At 42.4% G+C, this 24,061-nt stretch overlaps 1 protein-coding gene across 10 annotated transcripts in view; it reads right to left on the bottom strand.

The window, feature by feature from the left end:
* Cep295 (centrosomal protein 295) overlaps window positions 1-7,452 on the bottom strand; it is a 44,864-nt gene extending 37,412 nt beyond the window's left edge. For 9 of the 10 annotated variants that reach the window (XM_052752804.1, XM_052752761.1, XM_052752780.1 and 6 more), the window contains exons 1-5: window positions 7,319-7,452; window positions 4,267-4,400; window positions 2,945-3,145; window positions 1,407-1,531; window positions 279-372 (exon numbers count right to left, since the gene is read on the bottom strand). In XM_052752804.1, coding sequence (XP_052608764.1) covers window positions 279-372; window positions 1,407-1,531; window positions 2,945-3,145; window positions 4,267-4,400; window positions 7,319-7,436 — 672 coding nt within the window. In that variant the 5' untranslated portion in view covers window positions 7,437-7,452. The remainder of the gene's footprint in view (window positions 1-278; window positions 373-1,406; window positions 1,532-2,944; window positions 3,146-4,266; window positions 4,401-7,318) is intronic. The other variant, XM_052752766.1, reaches the window with a different exon arrangement.
* Between the last annotated feature and the right edge of the window lie 16,609 nt (window positions 7,453-24,061).

Here is a 24,061-nt window from a genome sequence, read left to right on the forward strand (position 1 = left end):
AAATAAAGGCTATAAAAAAATAAAAAGCCAGAACGATTAGTAGGACTATAAAAACCAAAACCACTATGCTTCGCAAACACAAAATTCCCACTGGGTAAACCTCAACACATAGTAGGCATTAGGTAAAACTGAGAAAAATGTCAGTACTATTATTTTTTTTTAAATTCTTAAAAACATATATTGAAGTATTTATAGGTAAAACAATATCTAAAATTTTAAAATACTTCTATATTATTACACAATTAAAACTTGTTTAAACCAAGCTCTAGGCAATTCACCTCAAAAGGGGCTGGGACAGGAGGTGGCAGCCTGGCCACTTTAGCCGATCTCTCTTTTTCCACAAGCAACGCTTCCTTTCGAGCTCTTATGTGCCTTAAAAAATAAGAGATGCCACCAATTAGTCTCTTAGGTAATACCTGCTGTCACCAAGAGAACAGATATGCATTTACTTGATATCATTACCCAGAGTTAAAAAGATAAAAGCCAGAGACTCATCTTCTAGCTGAGTCCACACTCAATTTGTAGTTTGACCAAGCATACATGTAAGAACATGTTTACCAACCACAAGAGGCTTATCTAAAGACAGGAGGGTCAACTGAATAATCATAGAGAGCAGTGGTTCTCAACCTTCCTAATGCTTCAACCCCTTCATACAACTCCTCATATTGTGGTGACCCCCAACCATAAAATTATTTCATTGTTACTTCATAACTGAAGTTTTGCTACTGTTATGAATCTTAATGTAAATATCTGATATGCAGATGGTCTTAGGTGACCTGTGAAAGGGCCCTCTGACTCCACCCACAGGTTGAGAACCATTAGTCTAGAGTTCTTTACAGGAAGAGCAGAACTACAAATGTTAAAGACAGGTCATTGTATAAAATGACCAGTGCAGACCAGTAACAACACGCAAAAACTACTAACAACTGAAGCTCTCCAGTCCACAACCTTGTGTTTTGTGTGTGTTGTTGTGTATTTTGTTCTGTCCCTGGCTGGCCTAAAACTTGGTATGGAGACCAGGCTGGCCTTGAACTTCCAAAGATCTGCCTGCCTCTGCCTTCCAGGTGTTGGAACCAAAGGTGTGCACCACCATGTCCTGCCCCAAGATCTCTTTAATGCTCTTAACCACACAGATTTTTTTTTTTTACTTCCTTTTTCCATCAGAGACAGTTTTGGGTTGATATTAAGTCTGAACTGTCCACACATTTCTTCAGAAACTTAGCAACTGCCACTGAACTCAGAATGTTTGCTCAGCTAGGTAAAGCATCCCTACTGAATTAGTGAGCACAGTTCAGAGTGCAATGATACACAACCTTCCTTCGTATGGCCTTACACAGCCTCCAAAGGCCCTCTCTTTTTAGCCACATTGCCATCAGCTGAAAACATGGTCAAAGGTATTATGTTACCTGGTTCTCTGCTTCATTAGCATTTCTTTTTGACTTTTCTGCACTTTAAGGGCTTCTTTATGCCTCATTTCAGCTTTTCTTTTTCTTTCTGCTGTCCGCCGAGCCAGAGCATCCAAGTCAGGTTCCTAGAAGTATATATGGCTTAAAAAGTCATTTTAAAGTAGATGAACAGAAATGTGTCTATTTGATATCAACACAGAAGTTATCTTTTTTTAAAAAAAGATTTATTCACTTATTTTATGTATATGATGCTCTACCTACATGTACAACTTTATGCCAGAAGAGGGCATCAGATCTCATTATAGATAGTTGTGAGCCACCATGTGGGTGCTGTGAATTGAACTCAGGACCTCTGAAAGATCAGCCAGTGTTCTTAATCACTGAGCCACCTCTCCAGCCCCGAAGTGACCATTCAATTCTGTCATCCCTTCCCATAGTACACAGATATTTTCCAAAGTATGGGAACGATACCACTACTGCCATACCATAATAGTAATCATTTAGCTTAGCATTAAAAACATAAAATATCAAGCTACTTTGGACAGGGTTAAATTAACCAATGAAATATTTTATTTAAACGAAAACATCAAATTTATAGTAATATAGTAGGCTGTCTTGTCTGCAAAAATCATGAGTGTCATTCAAATGAGTTAGGCTTGGGAAGATGTTTAAACCCAAGGCTGATCGTGACCCCAAAAAAGGTAAAAATAAATCACTAAAATAAATAACATTGGAACTTAGGGCTATTGGTAAAAACACACAAAAACCAAGATGCCACATCACCTCAAGGTATTCCTTTTCCTCAATTAATTGTTACTAAAGATTAGTCTTCTTTGGACCCAGCCTGTTTTCTGTGTGACTGACTCTGGGATGACAAACTGGCATTTCTTTCCTTTATCCTTCCCTGTTTCCATTTTATTTAGTTCTGTTATGCAGCCTTGACTGACCTGTAACTTACTATGCTGACCAGGCTGGCTCAGAGCTTAAGGAAATCCTCCTGTCTCTTTTCTTGAGGGTTGGTATTACAAACATCCACGTGTACCACACCTGGCCAAACTGCTATTTTTCCAGCCCTAAATCACAGTCAGCAACAAAGGAGCTCAAGGACCTGCTCAAACACTGAGCTTTCCTCTGTCTTTAGGAAAGTCATCAACCAAAGCTAAGTGCATATGTACTCACTACTATGTATTTAAGAGGTCAGGGATGAATCTGAGTCTGGAAATCTGAATTTAGTTCCCCAGATCTAGTCAAACTGCTTGGGACAGACAATTTCTGATTGCATAGGTTACCATCTTTTATACAGGCAAGAATGAGAAGAAACAATGCTAACTTGGACACCAGAGGAAGAAAGGTGTGCTTAGCATGACTTACAAGGAAACAAATAACACTGTTATTCTCACTGTAGATTAAACTGATTTAGAAAAGGTCAGCTTGCTCTCCCAGTTCTATACGTTAAACACATTCCTCATGTCATCATTCACTAAGTCCAGTTTAGTATAACCACACTGCCTCCGTCAGTGAGGAGACGAGCCACTCACATTTTCTTTAGCCTGTCGATGTCCCTCTCCCATGTGTCTTAAACTTGCCAAATACAGTTTTTCCAAGTTTTGTATTTTCTGGCTTTGTGCTTCTTCCCATTCTGCCCTTAGCTCCTCAGCCAAACGGGAAAACTGCTGATTTCGCCTCTGTTTTATGTCTTCTCTTCTCTGGAAGGCAATGCCCCTTTCTTGTTCTCGAACCTGAAAGATGAGTATTTCATACAAAACATATGAAGGGGGTTTAAACATTTTTTAAAATCTAATTGAGAATAGGAATTCAAATGAATTCTCTTCAGGTGTATCAATTTTCCTAAATACTTAAGTAAGGACTATGGTTAGCAGAAAAACCCAACTGACAGAGAAAAAAAGGGGAGGGTTACTTAGAGATTTTTTTATTGCATTCATTTATTTATGTATATGTGTGTCATAGCACAGGAGCCAGAGTTCAACCTGCATGAGTTCCCTGGGATGAGGGTCCCTGGGATAGGACCTGGGTTGCCGAGCTTGGCAGTAAAGCACCTTTACCTCCTGAGCCAGCTCAGCAACCCCCACAGCTATTTCTAAAGTCTCTTAATTGATTTGTTTCAACTGCTCTCTCTACCCTCAATAACATACAAAATGCTAAAATGGTAAGGTGATTTCACAAGTTTCATAGCCAAAGAGGTCAGATAAGAGTTCCCTCTCCAGGGTATATCATCTCTGATTCTAGATAGAAAGCTATTACTTTACTCACAAAGGCTTAACTTTAGAAATTTTCTAATACATTTGTCTTAGAAGCTGATATAAATAGTCTGTTTCATTTTTCCAGTAGTTTTCTCCAGATTCTTTCTAAGCTTCCTTTTCTAATTTTCACCAACTATGGATCATTTAGAAATGGGGCAGTAAGATTTTAAGAGCCAGAAACTGAGGGAAATTACTGCAAAATAATATCTCCTGGATATAACCGAACTGTTGTATACATGGATTTATGGTGGCTGACACAAGACCTGCGTAAGATCAAGCCAGACATTCCTCCTGAATGGAGAGGGAGTGCTCATGATGCCCCAAGCCTAGCTAAGGAGCTCCTGGGAGCTGATAGCTGCAGGGAGTTAGTTTTCTTCAGCATGTGGCCCAATGGTAAGCTGCCCACGCTCCAGGGGATGGCAGTACACACATGCAGGTGCAGGCACAATTAAAGGAACTCAGTGGGTTATTGGGGAAAAAAAGGCTCTTTCAAGGACAGAAAAAGCTCATAAATGCAACATTTCATTTAAAACGATCTAATCCAAAAAATACCAAGGATTTGAGGAAGACAAAAAATTTAGACTCCAAGTAAATGATACCTGAAGCAATCTTAGTTTCCGTCTTCTTTCATAATCTTCCTTCAAAATGAAGGCTTCCTCATTAGGACTCAATCTCAGTTTTCCAGTGCTCATCACCTTTCTTTTCATTTCTGCGTATTTTAAATATAAAGGATCTGAATTGAAGAGAAATAAACAGAGGAATGCCTATAAAATATATTATTAAAATAGGGCAACAATTAAAATAATGTCAAAACTTCAATCTGTTACTTACACGTGTGTGTGTGTGTGTGTGTGTGTGTGTGTGTGTGTGTGTGTATAAAATGGCATAGGTAAACAAAGCCTAACTTATTTACAAACAGCTATAAATCTGGTCTTTAGACCACAGGTTGTCACATGGATGGGAAAAAAAACGAAGAGTAGGTAGAACTGCTCAGAAGTCTGTCCCTACCTATAGCTGACCGACAATATTTCAGACCTTACTTTTCCCTGTTTTGGCATTTCCAGAATTTATTAAGCACTTAAAAGATGTGTTGGCACTGAATAAATGTTTTATCAAGAACAACTTAACACCGGTAACCTGTACTTTAACAAAAAGAAAAGGTAACTTTAAGGGCCCCTGGTTTGCTGTACACAATTTGATCACCTAGTGCCACTAAATGGCATTGAATTTTATCAATCCCATGGGCTTAGTCCTCAACAATTACAAACATGTTGTACCAGTTAAGGGTTCTATTGTTTCAACAAAACACCATGACCAAAAGCAACTTGGGAATAAAAGGCTTATTTCAGCTTACAGTTCCACATCACAGTCCATCATTGTGGGGAGTCAGAGCAGGAACTCAAATGGCAGAAACATGGAGTCAGGAGCTGATGCAGAGGCCATGGAGGCATGCTGCTCACTGGCTTGCTCAACCTACTTATACCACTGAGCATGGCCAGCCCAAAGATGGATCAGTACACAGTAGGTCTGACCCTTCCACATCATCATCAATCAAGAAAATGTATTACAGATGTGCCCACAGGCAGATTTTGTGCAAGCATTTTCTCAGTTGAAAAAATCCTCTTCCCAAACAACTCTAGTTTGTGTCATAGTGACACAAAACTAACCAGGATTATGTTATCCATTTTTCAAAATGACCATTTAAAAAAACAACCTATAGAATAATTCTAATTGGACACATGAAGTACTTAGATTCCCAGGTCTATTATTCTACTATTTTTGGGGTGTCCTTGTTGTCCGCCCTACGCTTCCTTTCTGTCTCTGTGGTTCTGAGATGGAACTCAGGGCTTTGCACCTGTTCATGCTTCCACTGCGCTATAACCCCACTCCTCTTCTCTAGAGCTTAAATTTTAACACGCTCTTATTAGAGGAGTGTGGTATTGGAACCTAGACTGGGATATCTATAGCTGGTGGAATTTGAAACTCTTTCCAAGTAATTTTGGGACCAGTCTGCTCCCATGATCACTCAGCATCACCACCCCATTATGATTTTATCTGAGGTAAGTGCTCATGTCTCTGGTCTCTTCTCAGTGATGAGCAGGCAAACTATATCACTGGATATTTACAGCTGTGTGAAGTGTGCTTAAGCTTAGCCTCTTCTAAGGAGCTGTCCTCTATGAATCAGTTTTACTCACTCGTCTCACCTAGAATACAGACTATCTGGATGCATATTCAAAAAGGAATGGCTTATCCTTTAGTTTTTCACTAATTACTATCTGTCTTTTGTAGAGTGATAGTAGCTAGGTTTTTTTTTTAACTCTCAATACTCAAATAAATATAGTAACTTAAAAATACCGTTTCAATGAAGTGCTTGGATAATCTAGTAGGAACCAATACATTTTTCAGTGAATTCTCCATCACAAGTGTGGCCAGGACAAATATGGTCTTATTCATCACCTTATGTTTTTTGTCTAAAAAACTGTCTTGCATTTTATAGATAATTTAGGGTGGACTGAATGAGACAGAGATTTAGTACGGTACCACATGGGCAGACCCAGTCATGATTATATACAAGAGGTCTGATGTCAAACAGGAGTAATTGCTTGAATGGAAAACCTTTTCCAATACATCCCACTGATATTCTTGTCACTTTTAAAAATTTGTTTATTTTGTATACAGTATTCTGCTTGCATATATGCCTGCACACCAAAAGAGGGCACCAGATCTCATTATAGATGGCTGTGAGCCACCATGAGGTTGCTGGGAATTGAACTCAGGACCTCTGAAAGATCAGCCAGTGCTCTTAAACCTCTGAGCCACCTCTCCAGCCCCCACTGATAGTCTTAAGAAAACAAAACAAAACAAAAACAAACTTCCAAGAATGTTTGGGGTTCTAAGGGAGGAATATTATAAGTTGTTTCCCATAGGAGAAAATTATTCCTTCTACACCTACCAAGTAGATGACTCCTGTTACCTGGTTTATTCACTAGTCATTTCTATCCGTGTGGGTTTTTAAGTTTTATGTTTTGTAACTGTCCAATAATAGATACAGTAGGACTTACTTTGATATATTTCATTCTGAGGATTAGGCAGTATCTGACACACAGTAATCACAACATTAATACCTCACCACACACAGGCGTCCGCAGATGTGGATGCAAGAGACAACATTGCCATTCACTAGCAGAAGGCAGTAGCCAAGTCTCAAATCCCTTGGGTCTTGTTTCTTTACTCCGTGTAAGGGAGTAATAACCCACCATACAGGGTTGTACTAAGTATGTGGCTTTATTAGTGCGAAACCGCCTAACACATTCTAATAAAAAGACTGACGACAACTATTCGTTGCTGTAGTTTCTTGAGGCAGGGTTTCACTATGTCGCCCAGGCTAGCCTTGAACTCGAGGCACTCCTCCTGCCTCAGCACTGCCTCGCGAGTGCTGGGATCATTGGGTGAACCAACACTCCTGGCTGGGACTGCTCTTCTTTCAAAGCTGAGTGTGACAGAAGAGTACCAGGGGAGCTACGGATGGCGGATCCCGCAGAAGGGCCGTGCTCTCTGCAGGACCGGCCTCGGGGCGGCTTAAAGGGCCGGAAGGCTCGCCCGCCTGCTCGCGGCCTGCCCGGAGAACCCTGCTGGGCCTCCGTCACTCACCTGACAGCGTGTACGGCCGGACCTCACCGCACACGGGCGTCCGCAGCCAGCCCGCTACCCAGCAGCCGTTTGGGTGCCCGCGGGACGGCCATCGCCAGGATCTCGTCACTTCCGCCATTCAAACGGCCCACCAATGGCGGGAGCGGACGGCGGGAAGCAACCTGGTCCCGCCTCCGCCGGGGCCGCCGGGTAGGCCGCGCCTTGCTGAGACCCCGCCCACGTCCCGCCCCGCGTACATGTAGCCCCGCCTACGTGCGCGCACGCGCAGTCTTGCGCAGGAGGCCATTATTTCTCACAACTGCCGGGTGACCAGTCTCACTTCCTCTCTGGCGCTCTGTTTGCTTCACAGACCCGGAAGCAGAGATGTAGGGAAGGGAAGCTCTCTGGGGAGCCATGAAGGGGGACGTTAGTCTTTCTTGTTCTTGAGGCGCGTTTGGTTCAGTTGCCTGGCACCTCGAGCTTGTCTTTGTTGATCTGCTGATTGAACAAATATGTGCTCTACTCAGCGGGCGTCTTGGACAAGTAGTCCACAAGTGGAAATTTGGGATTGAGACGTGTTCTGTTTTCAATAGGAAACCATGAGGAATCAAAGCACGCGCAGTGGGCTGAGAGAGCATCTCCATTGCATGCTAGCTGGGACCCTAAACCACTGGAGTCATAGTTTCTCTTTAGACCAAGCCAACCTGGAATGTCCAAAGTGGCGTATTCTTTTCACCTGGCATCTGTTTCCTGTCAGCTAAGGGCTCGGCTGGAAGTGTTGAGTGGAGTGCCTGCCTCCCTGTGCCTTTCCCATGGGGACCAGATCTATCGCACTGCTTATTTGCTGGGTTTTCAGAGGGAGAGTCCTAAGAGCATTCTCCGGGAAAGAGTGAGGCTGTTAGTGCCTTTGCAGGGGAACCTGAGGCTTTGTAATTTTGCTGCATTTTATTGCCTAAGTATCAGAGCCAGCCCAAACTCAAGTCAGGAGAAAATTAAGTCTTTGTGGGCATCTTAGTTCCCTGCGGTGTCCTTAGTAAACCTTGAGCCGCCCTCTTCCCTGAGTCCATGGGAGACTCAAAGGTTAAGAATCATGTGAAGGCACTTTGCAGATTCTCAAAATCATAAGGTCTTCTGTGTGTTTTCTTTCTTGTTCGGAACTTTGCCCTTTGATACAGACCCAGCCCCTCAGGGCACAGAAGTATGACCAAGTCAGGACAATTGTCATCCTCTATCTCCCTTGTCATTGTGACTGGCCCATGGATGGGTACATGATTTCAACTGGGCCAACAGTATTTTGTAGCAATTGTTTTTAATGGAACCAGCAAAAATGAACACATTCTTTGAGTTCATGCTGGGGTATGAATCTGGAGCCTTGCTGAGTGAATTCTTCATTGAGTGATTCCACACAAGCTGATCTGAAGGCAGAAGTCTGACATACATCAGGGAGCATGTGAGGGAAGTCCAACAGTGTCCAAACTCCTGGATGCAGCCATCTCTGAATTCAGCAGCACCCCTGGTCATTTTGTATCTTTCTGACAGGAACCCTGGATTTAAGATGCTTTCAATATGGGGTTCTGTGTTTTGTTTGTGAGACACCATCTTACTGAATGTTCTGGAACCATGTGAGTTCAAGACCAGGCTGGCTTTGAACTCACAGAGATCCTCCGCCTCTGTCTCTCTAATGCTGGGATTAAAGGCACGTGCCACTACAACTTGTAAGGTTACAGGTTTATATTCTGTAGACATAATATCTGGCTTCTTGGGAGCTAAAACAGAATAATGGTTGAGATATGGGATCCAGAGTCCAACTTCATGGATGTAAATTCCTAGCTTACCAACTCTGACCCTGTGCTAATTCCTGAACTTCCCTAGAAGTCAGTTTTCTCAACTCAGATGTAGCAAAAGTGCTCCAAAAGGTTGCTGTAAGGTTTTAAGCTGTTAAGACGATTCCTGGTAACAAAGTGTGTGACACAAGCTACTTTTAAAATTTTGTCTATTAATACATTCTTTTTAAAATTTTATTCTGGAGACAGGGTCTCTCTGTGTGGCCCTGGCTGTCCTGAAACTTGTTGGGTAGACCAAGCTGGCCTTGAACTCACAGAAATCTGCCTGCCTCTACCTCTCAAATGCTGGGATCAAAGGCATGGTCACCATAGCACATAATGCTTTGGTTTTGATTTTTAATTATGTTCTTGTATTTTATAGGTGTAGAGAAGGTGGGTATGTTTAGCTTCTAATGTTGTCCATCCATTGGGAATGAATTGTGTGTGTGTGTGTGTGTGTGTGTGTGTGTGTGTGTGTGTGTGTGTTTGAACATATGTGTGTGTGCATACATGTGTGTGTGCACAGGTATGGAAGTCAGAGGTCAATGTCAGGTGTCTTTTTCTATGGTTCTCCACCTTGTCTTTTGAAACAAAGTCTTTCACTGAGCTAGATTGGTAGCAAGACTAACAACGGTTCTCAAGGGATATACCTGTCTAAACACAACCCCTCCCTGTACCTCCAACACCACCATGCCTGGTTTTTACATGTGTGGTGGGGATCCGAACTCAGTTCCGCGTGCCTGCACAGCAGGTACTTTATTGATTGGGCCATTTCCCAGTCCTTGAAGTAAACAAACACTGCTGGTCAAGAGGAAGAATGGTGACATTAGTGTGGCTGGATTCTGTGCAATGCAGCCTCTCTTCAGAATACAGCTAAAGCCTATTAGGGTTGGAGCATTGGTTACTTTAGCATCATATGAGCACAGTACCTGGGAGGCACAACTTAATGTAGGAAAGGTTTATTCTGGCTTACAGTTTCAGAGGCCTTCAGTCCATCATGGCCAGGAAGGCAAGGGGCACTTCATATCTTAGTCATGGACGGGAAGTAGAGAGAGTGAAATGGGAACAAGTTGGGGAGAGTATGCACTCAAGTACCCACTGTTAATGATTTACACCCTCAACGTAGACCACACTTTCTAAAATTTCCATGACTTCCTCAGATAGCATCACCATGTGGAGACAAAACATTGCAGTTGTGAGACTGTGGGAGACAATGCATTCAAATCACAGCAGAATAGTTTAAGATGGTTTCATAGCTCTGAGTTCACTTTAATCTCTAACTACATTCTGAAGAAAAAAAAAAAAACCTGGCATTTAAGTGTGAGGAGTCCTCAGAGTCTTGTGTATAAAGTCCAAAAGAATGTTGGGTGGAGTGCACTCCTGTAATCTCAGCACTCAGGAGGCAGAGGCAGGGGTATTACCACAAGTGTGAAGCCAGTCTAGGGTACATAGCAAGTTCCTGGCCAACCAGGGATGCAGTGAGACCCCATTCAACAAACAATCCAAAAGAAGGGAGATCTTATGTTGTCGAATAGAATATCTGTTTAACTATATAAAGATGTATTGCATTTATTTGTGTTGCAGAATATTTGACTATGTAAAGATGTGTTGCATTTGTTTATACTGCTTTTGTTAATTATGTAAAGATGTGATGCTTTTGTTTATACTGCATTTTTTTGACTATGTAAAGATGTGCTGCTGTTTACCTTGCCTGCCTAAGGCACCTGATTGGTCTAATAAAAAGCTAAATGGCCAATAGCTAGACAGAGGAGGGATAGGTGGGGCTGGCAGGCAGAGAGAAAAGGAGAGCCAGCTAACCAGACATGGAGGAAGCAGGAAAGTAGGATGGACAGCATTTAGATGAAGTAAGTGAGCTTCAGGGCACCACATAGATTAATAGAAATGGGTTAATTTAAGTTAAAAAAAGTTTGAAACAAGCCTAAGCTAAGGCTGAGCATTCATAATTAATAGTAAGTCTCCATGTCATTACTTGGGAGCTGGTTGGTGGACCAAAAAATATTTCAACTACATTTGGAATCCAATGTGGGGCACATATTTCTATTCAGGGCCTGAGAAAGCTGGAAAAAGAAGAAAGAAAAGAAAGGAAGAAAGGAAGGAAGGAAGAGAGGGAGAAAGGAAGAAAGAAAGAAAGGAAGAAAGAAAGAAAGGAAGGAAGGAAGAAAGGAAGGAAGGAAGAGAACTGACATGGCTTCCTAGCAGCCTGGTGCCAATAGTTTACAGAGGCATAGCTCTGCCATACAGCAACCACTTGAGCAGCAGGCACATTAAGTAGAAACAACAAGCTAAGTAAAAACACCCCACAATGAGGATACCAATTTCCTAGAGCTGGGACAGTTAAATACAGTTCCTGGTTAAACAAAGCTCCCAGTTAAATGCAGCTCTTGGCCGGGACCATGGGCCATAAAGCTCTGCTCTCATGGACCTGAGCCAGCCACCAGTGCAAAGCCAAGTAGCCAGTTTGTTTGGCTCACTCAGTCAGAGAATGCTACAGGTGTGCCATAAAGCAGGTCCAGAAGAAAGGAATCTCTAAACAGGTTGCAGTTTGTTTTAAAAAATGTGTGTAGGTGCTTAAGAAAAAAAGGAAAATGGGGATAGATAGTCATAACAAAAATAGTTTAAAAATTATAAAGTCTTTAGAGAGGGAGTAAAGTAATATAAAGGAAAAAAACCAAGTAAAGATGGGAAATTAACAGGGAGTCTGGAGCCTATAATGTGTTGTGTTGACTTTGAATTTTTGGAATGCTGATGAGTGAACAACAGCTGCTGACAGACACTGGATTGTAAAAGGGACTGCTGAATTAAACCAACCTAGATACTTTAGAGATGTCTTAACTTTAAAATGGAATTCAGAAAATGTATTGCTTTGGGGGAGAGGTTATGCTTTTGTTTCCACAGGAAATGAAAAGCTGTAGATTCCTTCAAGGTTAATAGAGATCAGGTTTGATTGGAGGAGACCTCCTGAAAAATCTTGGCTACAGACATAAAGAAATAAACCAAGAAAAACTACAAGACAGGTGACATATATACTGATACCTCTGCATGGGAACAGCTTTGAGACGGGACAAAAAAAATGTTACAACTAGTTTTCTAGGACTTGACAATTATCTCAATTTTCTCAGAGTCACCCCCAGACAACAGAAAGCAGTCTAGAGAACACAATGCCCACATTCTCAAGAGGTGGGGTGAGTGGTTTTTGGTCACTTGGTGGGTTATGGATGATTGTCATTTATAGCTGAATTTAAACAATTTATAGCCAACCCCCTTAAATAAAAACAAACATTCATAATTTATTTTTGGGAATATGGGTATAGTTCTCTACTTACTGCTTACTGCTGTTTGGGGTTGCTGGTAATCTTTGGAGGACCCTGAGAAAATTTAGGATTATGGTCAAGTCCTGACAGGAGTAGTCTGTGAGGCTGGATCATCTTAGGCAGCAACCTTGAAGCCGATCTGGATACAGAACTCAGAGGAAACTGCAACAGGGACACTATGAAATGTTGGATCAACTGGATCATCTTTACAGAGTACTAGAGGATTATTCCACAGCAGTCATTGTTTATGGGGGATATAGGAATATAGAATACAAAGACAACTATTAAACTCAAATATTTTACATTGGTATGGATTTTGGTATATTGATGTAAATTTAAAGTTATTTTTGTTATACTATATGTATGTTTCTACTCTTGTATGGAGTACTGTGCTTATCCAGCTCATTTGAAAATGTAATATATATTAAGAAATGCAGGTAAGTAGTTAGACGTTATATAATCAAACTTATAGTCATATTAGGTATGTTTTTAAAATTAAACAGATATATTTTAGATAGACAGGTGATCTTCATATGCTTCAGAGACCTACAGAATATAGTATTAAGATGTTTAATAACCTAAGGCTTTTTATGACAGTGAAACACGTCTGTTCCTGACAGCACCAATCTACTTCATAAAAGGATGGTGGGCATCAAAGAACCTCCATATGAAGTTTGATTTCACTGTGGCAAAGCTAGCTATTTGGGCAAGAAACTGTCCTTACCTCGACTGCTGACAGTATACTGTCCAAAATGAACATGCAGGACATACAAGAAAGGTGACTGCAGAACTTTGCCAAGACAAGGCAGGACAGTGCTTCAAAATTCTTCATAGAAAAGTCTGTCAGATATTGTATATGGGTGTCCCAACATTGTAAAGGAACCTTGGGTGAGTGTCCAGGCAGCCAGATGTCTCTGTAATTTCTATAGTTTTGGAAGTGGCTTGCACTGCACTTCTTGTTTACTCAGGTAATATTGTATCTTTCTGGAGTCTTTGATGGAGTTGAAGACCAGATAGTTATAGTTTTCTTTAGTTATGACAGAAGGTAAATTAGGTACAAAACTTTGGATTCATCAAGATCAGATAAATAATGGAGTATTTTCTCTGAATTTGCCAAATACAAATAGACTGGATATTGTATATATACTTCTTGTAATTATTTTTATTATATATAGTTTTACTGTGTTAAAGTTAAAACATTTCCTTTTTATTTTGACAAAAGGGGGAATGTTGTGGAATAGAATATTTGTTAAACTTTGTAAAGATATTTATGTTGCAGAATATTTGTTTAACTATGTAAAGATATGTTGCATTTGTTTAACTATGTAAAGATGTGTTGCTGTTTTACCTTGCCTACCTAAGGCACCTGATTGGTCTAATAAAAAGCTAAGTGGCCAATAGCTAGGCAGAGGAGGGATAGGTGGGGCTGGCAGGAAGAGAGAAAAGGGGAGCCAGCCAGCCAGCCAGGGGCTAGCTAGCCAGGGCCAGACAGCCATATAGGAAGCAGGAAGGCAGGATGGACAGTATGTAGATGAGGTAAATGAGCCTTGGGACAGCACATAGATTAATAGAAATGGGTCAATTATGTTAAAAAACAAAACTAGCTAGAAACAAGCCTAAGCTAAGGCCAAGCATTTATAATTAATAAGTCTCTATTAATTAATAAGACTAATAAAAATGTCATTATTTAGGAGCTAGTTGGCAGACCAAAGAAACTTCCAACTACAATCTTTCAAGAACAGAAGTAATCTAAGAGGTTCCATCTGACAGCCTGCTATTTGGGCTCCCCTCATATTAGCACCACAATGGTGGAACAAGTGGCAGTTGCTCAGTGGGACTGAGGTCAAGAGTGTGGCAACCTGGGCCATGATGCTTCAAATCCCAAATACTGTCTTAAGTCATGGAGCAGGACTGAGCTATTTACTTGAGTAAGAAAGAAGAATGGGCTGGAGAGATGGATCTGAAGTTAAGAGCACTTGCTGCTCTTGTAGGAGACCCCAGTTCAATTCCAAGCACCCACATGGTGGTTCACAACCACCCCTAACTCCAGTTCCAGATTTGTTTTACCTTTTGACCTTTACAGGCACCATGGGCACATGTGGTACACATATATATATACATGGAGACAAAATGCTCACATAAATTTAAAAAAACAAAAGAAAAAAGAGAGGAGAAGAAAGGGAATTCTATTGTTCCATCATTTAAATCTTTTTGGCATATTGTTCCTATGAGATGCAACAAAACCATTGATACCAAGCTGCAAGTTACATGTTTACAAAGACAGGAAGGGCTAGACAAAAAGGAAAAAAAAAAAGGTAATTTACAATCCAGAAAAACACACAGTCAAGTGGGGCTATGTAGTGACAGCATTGGTTTTGATGTTGGATTCAGATGTGGGTCTGAGCACCTGCTTTACCACAAGTTAGCCTCTCTGAAGCTCTTGGGGATAAAAGTATCAGTTTTCACTGAATGGTCTCTGTGCCAAAAATGCCCATTCCATCTAACAGCAGTTGTAAAAACCACATGTAAGAACTCAAGCTGTGAGGCTGGAGGGATGCCTCAGGGATTTTGATCACGTGTTCATGCAGAGGGTCAGGATTCCAATTCCAGCACTCAAATGCTAGCTCTCCACCATCTGTAACTCTAGTTCCAGGGGATCCAACACCCTCCTCTGGCCTCTGTGAAACATACACACCTGCAAGCAAAACACCCATAAAATAAATGAATAAATAAAATCCCCCAAGCTGTAGAAACCAAGTCAGCTGTAATCATCTTACTTAGAAGCATAACTAATTATAAAAGATCACAGTAGGATTTGTCCACCATTACTGAGCCAGAGCAGGTGACATCCACCTTAGCATTTCTATTACTGCCAACTGACCTGCTTTAATTCATCTCCTGAGGAGCATTCCTGTTTGCAGAGCATTCCTTTCATCTAAAAATATTTCCAAAGTGAGGCTAGCAGGCATAATGTGAAATCATAGTACTTGGGAGGCAGAGGCAGGAAAATTGCAATTGAAAGCTGTTTGGGCTATGCCACCCGGTTCTACACAATGAGACCATGTCTCAAAAACAACAACAGCAAAATACAGTAGCAGCAGCAGCACAAAAATTATTTCTCCTTACCTGTGAGCATAGCAGTAATTTACACACATTCAACACTTGGTGCTCACAGTGTAGCCCAAGGCCAGCGGCGGGGGTGTGGGTGGGGAGAGACAGGACGGACGGGGAGATGGCTGGAAATTCAGGCTCTCAGGTCCTTCTTTGACTTGCTGGATCACCATCTGAATTTTACTCACATGTTTTTTTTTTTTTTTTTGAAGTACTAGGAATTGAACTCAGAGCCTCATGCATGCGAGACAAGAACTCTGCCACTGAGTTATACCCAAGCCCTCAGAATCTGTATTTCAAATAGACCTGCCCATTGTTTACAAGCACCTTACCGTTTGAGAAGCCCTGGTACACACAAAGCCTCTTGGTAAGAGATAAAGCTTGTATTATGCTGTATATTTTGAAATCAATAGATGAAAATATATGACACTGTGTTTCCCAGCCACAGTGTTAATTCTTTGGATTATGGCAGATCCCCCAGTGCCCATTTCCTCTCTCCAGATCTTATCTCCTAGAGTCAGTGGGAAGTCCTTCCAGCCTGGAAGTGTTATTCAAACACCTGCCCCACTCGGTCTGATGTGATAAAGCTTTGGCTCTAAGAGTATCCAAGGTGAATCTTCTTTGACTTGACTTGTTCCGAAATAAGTGGCACATGGTGATGCTATCTCAGGGCAAGGACTGGGAAAGTAGTAGACTGTGATGGTTTTGTTTCTCTTCTGCATACTCTGGAATCATGTGTGGTGACTGTGTTGATGGTTAAAGGGGAAATGCACTGAATAGAAACACTTGTCTTCTGTCCTGGGTCTGGTGGTCCAGTGACGTCAAGGTAAGTTATAATGTCTTTAGCTCTTCAGTGAAGCCAAGGAGATGTATGCAGACTGAATAGATCTTTATTGCAGGACTTGGGAGAAATTCCCAAAGTGGAGCCCTAGGAGCCAAGGCTTGAAGGAGATGGAGGGGGCAGGAGAGCATGAATGCTGGAACCTGGGAAGCGCTATCGAGGAGAAGAGGTTGTCTTTGTGTCCTGAGTTCCAGTTTGGTCACAACCACCTGCTTCGAGTTGTTGATCCTAAACAGACACTGTGACTTTCGAGGGAGAAGAGACACTGTTAGCAATTTTTGTGCCTTCTGCTCTTCAGCCTGTGAACACCCTGGGTTGCTGATTTGCCATGGACTTTCCTGACCCTCCCACGATGATGTAATCTACAAGGTCTTATTCTTTAGCTTGGCGTAATTCAACTTCAAGGATTCACAGGCAACTCTTCCTAGGCCATGTTTGAACTTTAAGAAGGGTATTTTAAGTCCTGAAACTGAAAAATGAGAGGGTCCAGTCTCAAGTTCTGTCTGGCCTGTGCGGGAGAGTAAGAAGTGGCATCAAGTCTGAACAACTCTAGTACACACCAGTCCTGAGGATTAAAATATCCACCACTAGAGGGCAGGCTAGACAAACTTTGGAATGTTTGCTCAGTATTTTTTATTTCAATTTCTTTGTGGTTCTAGGGAATACAAGCCAGGGTCTTACACAAGAGGGACAAGGGTTCTGCCCCTGAGCTACACCCCATCCTCAGATTCCTTCCCCCACTTCCACAAATTCCCTTGCTTACAAAGAATGACTTAAGGTCACTGGTATCAGGGAGACATGAAGGCCACCATGACATTGATATTGCCATCTTATCTAAGTGCATCTAGAATGCTAGTTCTGCCCCAGAGGAACACACAGGCACACGTCCTCATGACACAGACTACCACTGAGTACCTGTTAGGCCGCAGGCACTGCACTGGGCATTTCATCCGCTCTCTTTTCTTTGATCCTCACACCTGTCTGAGGCAGGTTTTTAAATTGATACTTTCATGTAAATTATTAACAAGAGAGAAATTATTTAACAGATGAAGAAACAGACTGATAAAAGTTAAATGTATTAATATCTTTTTACAAAGCAAGCAGTGGATAAGTAGTAGAGTCAGGCTGTTTGTTGAAATTGTTTGTTCAAAGGGTTGTAATTAAATGATGCATCACGGACAGTCTCTCAGAGGGCTCTGGGGACCACTATCTGAGAGCAGTAGCTCTAAGTGGAGAAAATAGTTCTAAACTTCTGCTTGTAAACTGTAATCAATAGCAGTATTGTTTTTAAAAATTTTTAATTTGTTTGTGTGTGTGGTTATGTGCATACAAATGCAGGTTCCCATGGAGTCCAGAAGAGAGTGTTAGATCCCCTGGAGCTGGAGTTACAGGTGGTTGTGATCCATCTAATGTGGGCACTGGGAATTAAACCTGGGTCCTCAGCAGTCAGTGCTCTTCATTGAACCATTTTTCCAGCCCCCTACATTTTTTTTTTTTAAAGCAAAGTACAAGATGGAACGTGGTGGCATGAATGAGAATGGCCCCCATAGGCTCACGTGATTAACTCTGGTCTCCCAGTTGGTGGAACTGTTTGGGAAGGATTAGGCAGTATGGCCTTGTTGGAGGAGATGTGTCACTGGAGGTGAGCCTTGAGGTTTCAAAGGACTTGAGCTGTTCCCAGTGTGCCCTCTCTCTGCTTCCTGCACGTGGATTAAGATGTGAGCTCCCAGCCGTCCCTGTCACCATGCCTTCACTCCACCATCATGGACTCGAACCATCTGAAGCCATGAGCCCAATTAAACACTTAGTTCTAGAAGTCGCCTTGGTCATGGTGTTTTATCACAGCAATAGAACAGTAACTAAGACACCCATGAACACTGCAGCCCTACTGGCCATATCAAAGCCAACAAAGCTCTTCATGATGCCAGGGTACCTTTCACATCCTCCCCTAGCCACAACAGCCATCACTTTCTCCCTCCCTCACTCTGTTCCAGCCCCCCAGTTCTCCTTGCTAACTTAGACATATTGCATGCTCATGTGTTCTTCCCTCCGTTTGGCATCATCTTGGCAATGGCATCTCCATGCCCTGCCTGTCCACGTCAATCAAGTGCTCAACTGTGTCCCTACCAGAGAGGGCTTTCCTAATCCCTCCTCAAGGGCAGTGCATGCCATCTTCCACTACCCTTACCTGCTTTACTTTTTCCAACAACTCTTACCCCACGTGGGCGCATACATGTGCTTTCACACAGTATTTGCCATGCTTCTATTGAAACATAATACATGCTTCTTGAAATCAGAGGTCTTTGCAAATGCTTAGCTGTACCCCTAACTCATAATCGAATTCCTCACACGCAAAAGCTCAGGTGTCACTAGAATGGGTTCATCCTCATCCTCTGCTGCAAACGCCTTCACAGAGTGAGTTTCTATGGATGGGATTGCTGACTCTAGGGCTATGACTCTTAAAGGTATGTTCGACACACGTGGCCAATTTGAAGTCCCACCCACAGTACACACATAATAGGCCTCTCTGCCCATACCTCACTCAAGTAGTTTTTGTTAACATTGTTTATCTTTTGTAACCTGGTACAAAAAACTGTTTTCTTTTTCTCTGCATTTTGGAGTTATTTGCATCACCTTGTGTGTATTGGTCCAGCATTTTTATCTATTGTGTGTGAGTTCCTGGGTGGTGTCCTGTGGCCACTTTCCTACTGTGATTATCTCCCTTGTGGGGATAGCTCTTTGTGTATTAAGTGCGTGTTTAAATTGCCAGCACCTTTTCTGGCTCACCACTTGTCTTTCAACCTTATTTTTATTGTTTGCCAAGAAGTAAATATTTTTATGCAGTCAAATTTATTCATTTCCCCCTTTTTAAAAAATTTCCCAGTAAGAATATAGTCACATGCGTAAGTATTTGGATGTTGAGCCTGCTCAGGCTTTCTTGGTAATGTTTATTAAACACAATCTTTCCTTGTGGATATATGTCTTGCTAAAATTTATACCATGAGTCCAGGTAGACTGGGGTGGTCTAATGCTCCTGGCCCATCAAACGAACAGTCCCATGAATCTGTAGAGCAGGAACATCACACCAAAGCAGACTGCTATAGAGCCGATTACCTGGGGACATTCACGGAAGGGTGGAGCTGACACCATTGTTCAACATCTACACATAAAAAGAGAGTCTTGTGTGGCTCCTGGAAGCTGGCACTCACATTGTTCTGCTCCAAGATGGTACCTGTAGGTGAACACAACTGTGCAGGTCTGGAAAAGTCAGAGGGGTTACATTGATGGGTTCCTCAGCTCACAGAACAGTGTATCTACCACCACTATATCACCCCCCTTAACAGTACTGACTGATGGAAGTATCTCACAGTACTGCTCTGCGCATGTGCAGCTGGGACTTGTCCCCTTGTCCTCCACCTGTGTGCTCATAAGCACTAACAGTGTAGGGGCTGCAGAAACAGTGCTTCTAGATGGGAATAATTAAGGTCACCTGTTGTAGCAGAAGTGGTTAAAGTATGTCAAGGTATTTTTTTTCTCCCTGGTCCCCAAGAGTGCTGGTGTAGGGCCTGGGAGGCCTAAACCTTCAAGTCTAATGCCTCAAAGTCCAGTGCATGGTCAAGGAGATTGGTTGTTTTCTGAGAACTTGTAGGGATGCAGAATGCCAGAATCTGCATCTTATTTATTTATTTGTTTGTTTGTTTGTTTTTATAAAATACACATATGATTGTCTGGTTACATTCAGAAGCTGTGCCCAATTGACTCTTCGGTCTTAACTGTGTCCTTTTGTGGTGAGTATTTGATGAATGAATATTGCTACTCGAGACTGTGGACACACTTGGACAGCTTTGATGGCTGTGCTTCGGAGCTGGGTTCAACAGTGTGCTTGCCAACACTGCTTTTCTTTGTTTTTAATTTTTATTATTATTATTTTATATACATAAGCATTTTGACTGCTTCTGTGTCTGTGCACCACACATGCATACTTGGTGCTCACAGAGGCCAAAAGAGAGTGTCGGATCCCCTGGAACTGGAGTTACAGATGGTTGTGAGCTGCCATGTGGTTCTGGGAATCCAACCTGGGTCTATGGAAGAGCAGCCAATGTTTTTAACTGCTGAGCCATCTTTCCAGCCGCACTCACTGCTTTTGTTTTTGAGACAGGTTCTAACCATAGCTCTCACTGGCCTGAAACTGGCTATGTAGACCAGCATGGCCTTGAACTCATAGCAATCTACCTGCCTCTGTCCCCTGAGTCCTGGGATTAAAGTGTGCACCACCACACCTGGCATGTCATTGCTTTTTAAATTTTTTTTTATGTATTTGATGTATCAGTATTCTATCTACACATATGCTTCTGTGCCAGAAGAGGGCATCTGACCCCATTATAGATGGTTGTGAGCTGACATGTGGTTGCTGGAAATTGAACTCAGGACCTCTCTAGCCAGTGCTCTTAACTGCTGAGCCATCTCTCCAGCCCATGACATTGCTTTTTATTTATTTATTTATTTATTTATTTATTTATTTATTTATTTATTTATTTATTTATGGTCTTTTTTGTGATAGGGATTCTCTGTGTAGCTTTGGTGTCTGTCCTGGATCTCACTCTGTAGACAAGGCTGGCCTCAAACTCACAGAGATCCGCCTGGCTCTGCCTCCCAAGTGCTGGGATTAAAGGTGTGTGCCACCACCGCCTGGCTTGACATTGCTTTTTAATATGCCTGGTTTACAGAAAAGTATGGACACTGTTTAGCACTTTGTTTTGTTGCCTTTGTGCTCATTGAAAGACCCCACTTACACCCCACTCATAGCCAGCTTTTCCTTAGCCTAAGAAACGCCATTCTGCAAGGCAGGAAAACAGGGAGTTCATGCCTGTGGCTGGCCACCTGGCCTTGGGAAAGAGAGCTGTGGTCAGCCACCCAGCCTTGGGAGAAAAACCGTTGAGTCAAAATAAGACATCTGTGGTGAGCTACCCGACCTTGGGGAGTAAACAGTTGGGCTGGGAAAACACCCACAAGGCCAAGTCAGCCACACACATCAAATTTCAGAGAAGTTTAAGAGTTCACCCTGACCTCAATTGAATCCACCAATGGGAACCCTGTAACTATGCCTCTCGCTTCTGTAACCGCGCTTCTGCACCTGGAAACCTTTAAAAAGTCCCCCTTACCCTAGGAGGGCGCGCAAGTCCTCCGAGAGACTTTGTCGCCCCAGGTACCTGTGTATCTGAATAAACCCTCTTGCTGTTTGCATCTGATCCGTGGTTTTAGCGTGTTCCTTGGGGTTGGGGTCTCTCCTGAGGGAAGATCTCCTCCGGGGGTCTTTCACTCATCTCTCTCTACTCTTGTGTAATATAAGGCTTGTTCCTCTCCTATTGAGACCTAGGATCCTAAGGTACCAGGACAATTTAATAGATAACAACATGTCTGTGAGTAAATGGACTGGACATTTTCCTTGTGTTATAAGTGGGGTATCTGGGGCTCAGAGAGTGCAAACATCATGTCAGAGATCCCACAGCTGGCAAACAATGGAGTTGGGACATGCTTGATGTTGGCATCTTGTAACCTTTTCTTTCGTGTGGTAAAGAATCAGAGAGCTGTGGGAGCTGGCCACGCAATTGCTAGAGGGTCCAGAGCAGTCTGAGGTCTGGGGACAACATCTTCCTTCTTCCCTTTTGATGTGGTGACAGGAACCTTGTAGACTGGCACCATGGTGAATAAGAGGTTTTAGTAGGGAGACCCTGGGCAATCTCTCACTGGCTGTAAAACAATATTCACGTGACATGCTGATTACTGCAGAGCCTCTGGAGTCCTTCCTGGGTCACAGTTTAAGACATAGATTCCGGGGGCTAGAAAGATGACTCAATAGTTAAGAGCACTGGTTGCTCTTCCAGAGGACCCGGGTTCAATTCCCAGCACCCACATGGCAGCTCACAGCTGTCTGTAAATACCTGTTCCAAGGGATCTGATGGCCTCCTACAGACATGCAAGAAAAATACCAATGCACATTAAAAAAAAACATAGATTCCTGTGCTCTGCCTGGGGTACCTCTCAGTAACTTCTAAGTAAGAGCCTAAGTACCTGCCTTTTTTGAAAAAACAAGTTAAAAAAACCCCAGTGCCCACACTCTGTCCATCTTCCCCCAGATGAATAATGGAAGGGATAACCATCCTCGGGAGCTTGTCATGTACCTGATAATTACTTAAGGTGCAGATGGAGGGCTGTACCACTGGCTTTACCAGAGACTTTCTAGAACAAGTTCATCCCAGGCCCAGACTAACAGCCACTGACTCCAAATTTGCATTTTAACAAGACCCCTGAGATTGGCAAGCCAGAGAGAGAATCACGCTTCCATGCCTAATCTTGGCTTCATTTTGTCTTCAATGTATGAAGGTACTTTTTCAGATGTGGGGATGGGATGCTGAGGTTGAGGGAGGTTAGACACCTGCCCGAGGTCAGTAAGAATACACACTAGACTTCATGTAACTCTAGACCATGTTTCTAATCAGTACTCTGGAGATTCTCACAGTTTAGTATGTGGAAGATTAACCTGGGGAGCTTCTCTCTGAAATTCTGACCCATCTCCTCTGCAGCAGAGCCTAAAACCAGCCTTTAAACCTAATCACCTGGGGACTCGGAGGCAGATTGCCACAGAACACTTTTGCCATTTCAAAATCCTGCATTGTATTATACCCACAGAACACGCCTGTGGGGAAAGAACGGTTTTGTATTTCTGGAGAACTTCAGAGTGAAGTCTTGACTGATAAAGAGTTTCATCAGTTGCTGGACCCTGATGCTCTTACAAATCTCTGAATCCAGTCTCAAGCTTTGGGGAAAATGTGGGGCCCACTGTAGTATACTAGACACATCAAAGCAGGGGTTTTATTGGACACTAGACAGATATAGAGTTCAGGTAAGGAAATATCTGACATCTATTCAAGAACAAAGCCCAAACTTTGTTATTTTTCACATGCTATAAAATTAAATGCAAGTGGCAGCATTAGTTACCTTTTAAAATTTTTATTATGATTTCATGTATAATTTAAACCACTGGATGGCTGTAACTTTTTCTACTTAACTGTGTACTCCTGAAAAACAATCCATAGCAGCCAGCACAGCAGAAAAGGCCTGCTCATTTCTGAACCCCTCAGGCATTGACCAGTAAAGATGAACGCTAATAGCTACACAGGTGCAGATGGATGCACAGCTCAACAGGGTGTGTTGGAAAACATATTTTGTTGTGACAGTCGTCTTCTGAACAGCTCAGGGTACTGTGTGTCCTCGTTATAACACACACACACACACACACACACACACACACACACACACACACACACGCTTACACCATTCCTATCATCTGATGGTTGCCACAAGGAAGCCAGGATTGATACAGAGCAGAAAGTGAGCTACATGGAGAAAACAGAAAGAAGAACTTTGGTGAATTGTTTGAGCAATCTCCCTCAAAGCCCACTTCTTCATTGTTTTGTTTATCATTTGTATTGAACATTTATTATGTTCCAGGCCATTTGGTAACCAGTTAAGTGGCAAATAGGAGTTTATCAGTTCCAGGTGTCATAGTCTCCTGGAGCTGGGCAATCAGGGATGCTCACAACTTCAATACATTAGCTTAATGAGGAAGACTCCACTCTAAAATGTCATCCACAAG

This window comes from Peromyscus californicus, unplaced genomic scaffold (assembly GCF_007827085.1).
Source record: "Peromyscus californicus insignis strain IS unplaced genomic scaffold, ASM782708v3 Scaffold_11__1_contigs__length_118956290, whole genome shotgun sequence".
Classification (NCBI taxonomy): Eukaryota; Metazoa; Chordata; class Mammalia; order Rodentia; family Cricetidae; genus Peromyscus; species Peromyscus californicus.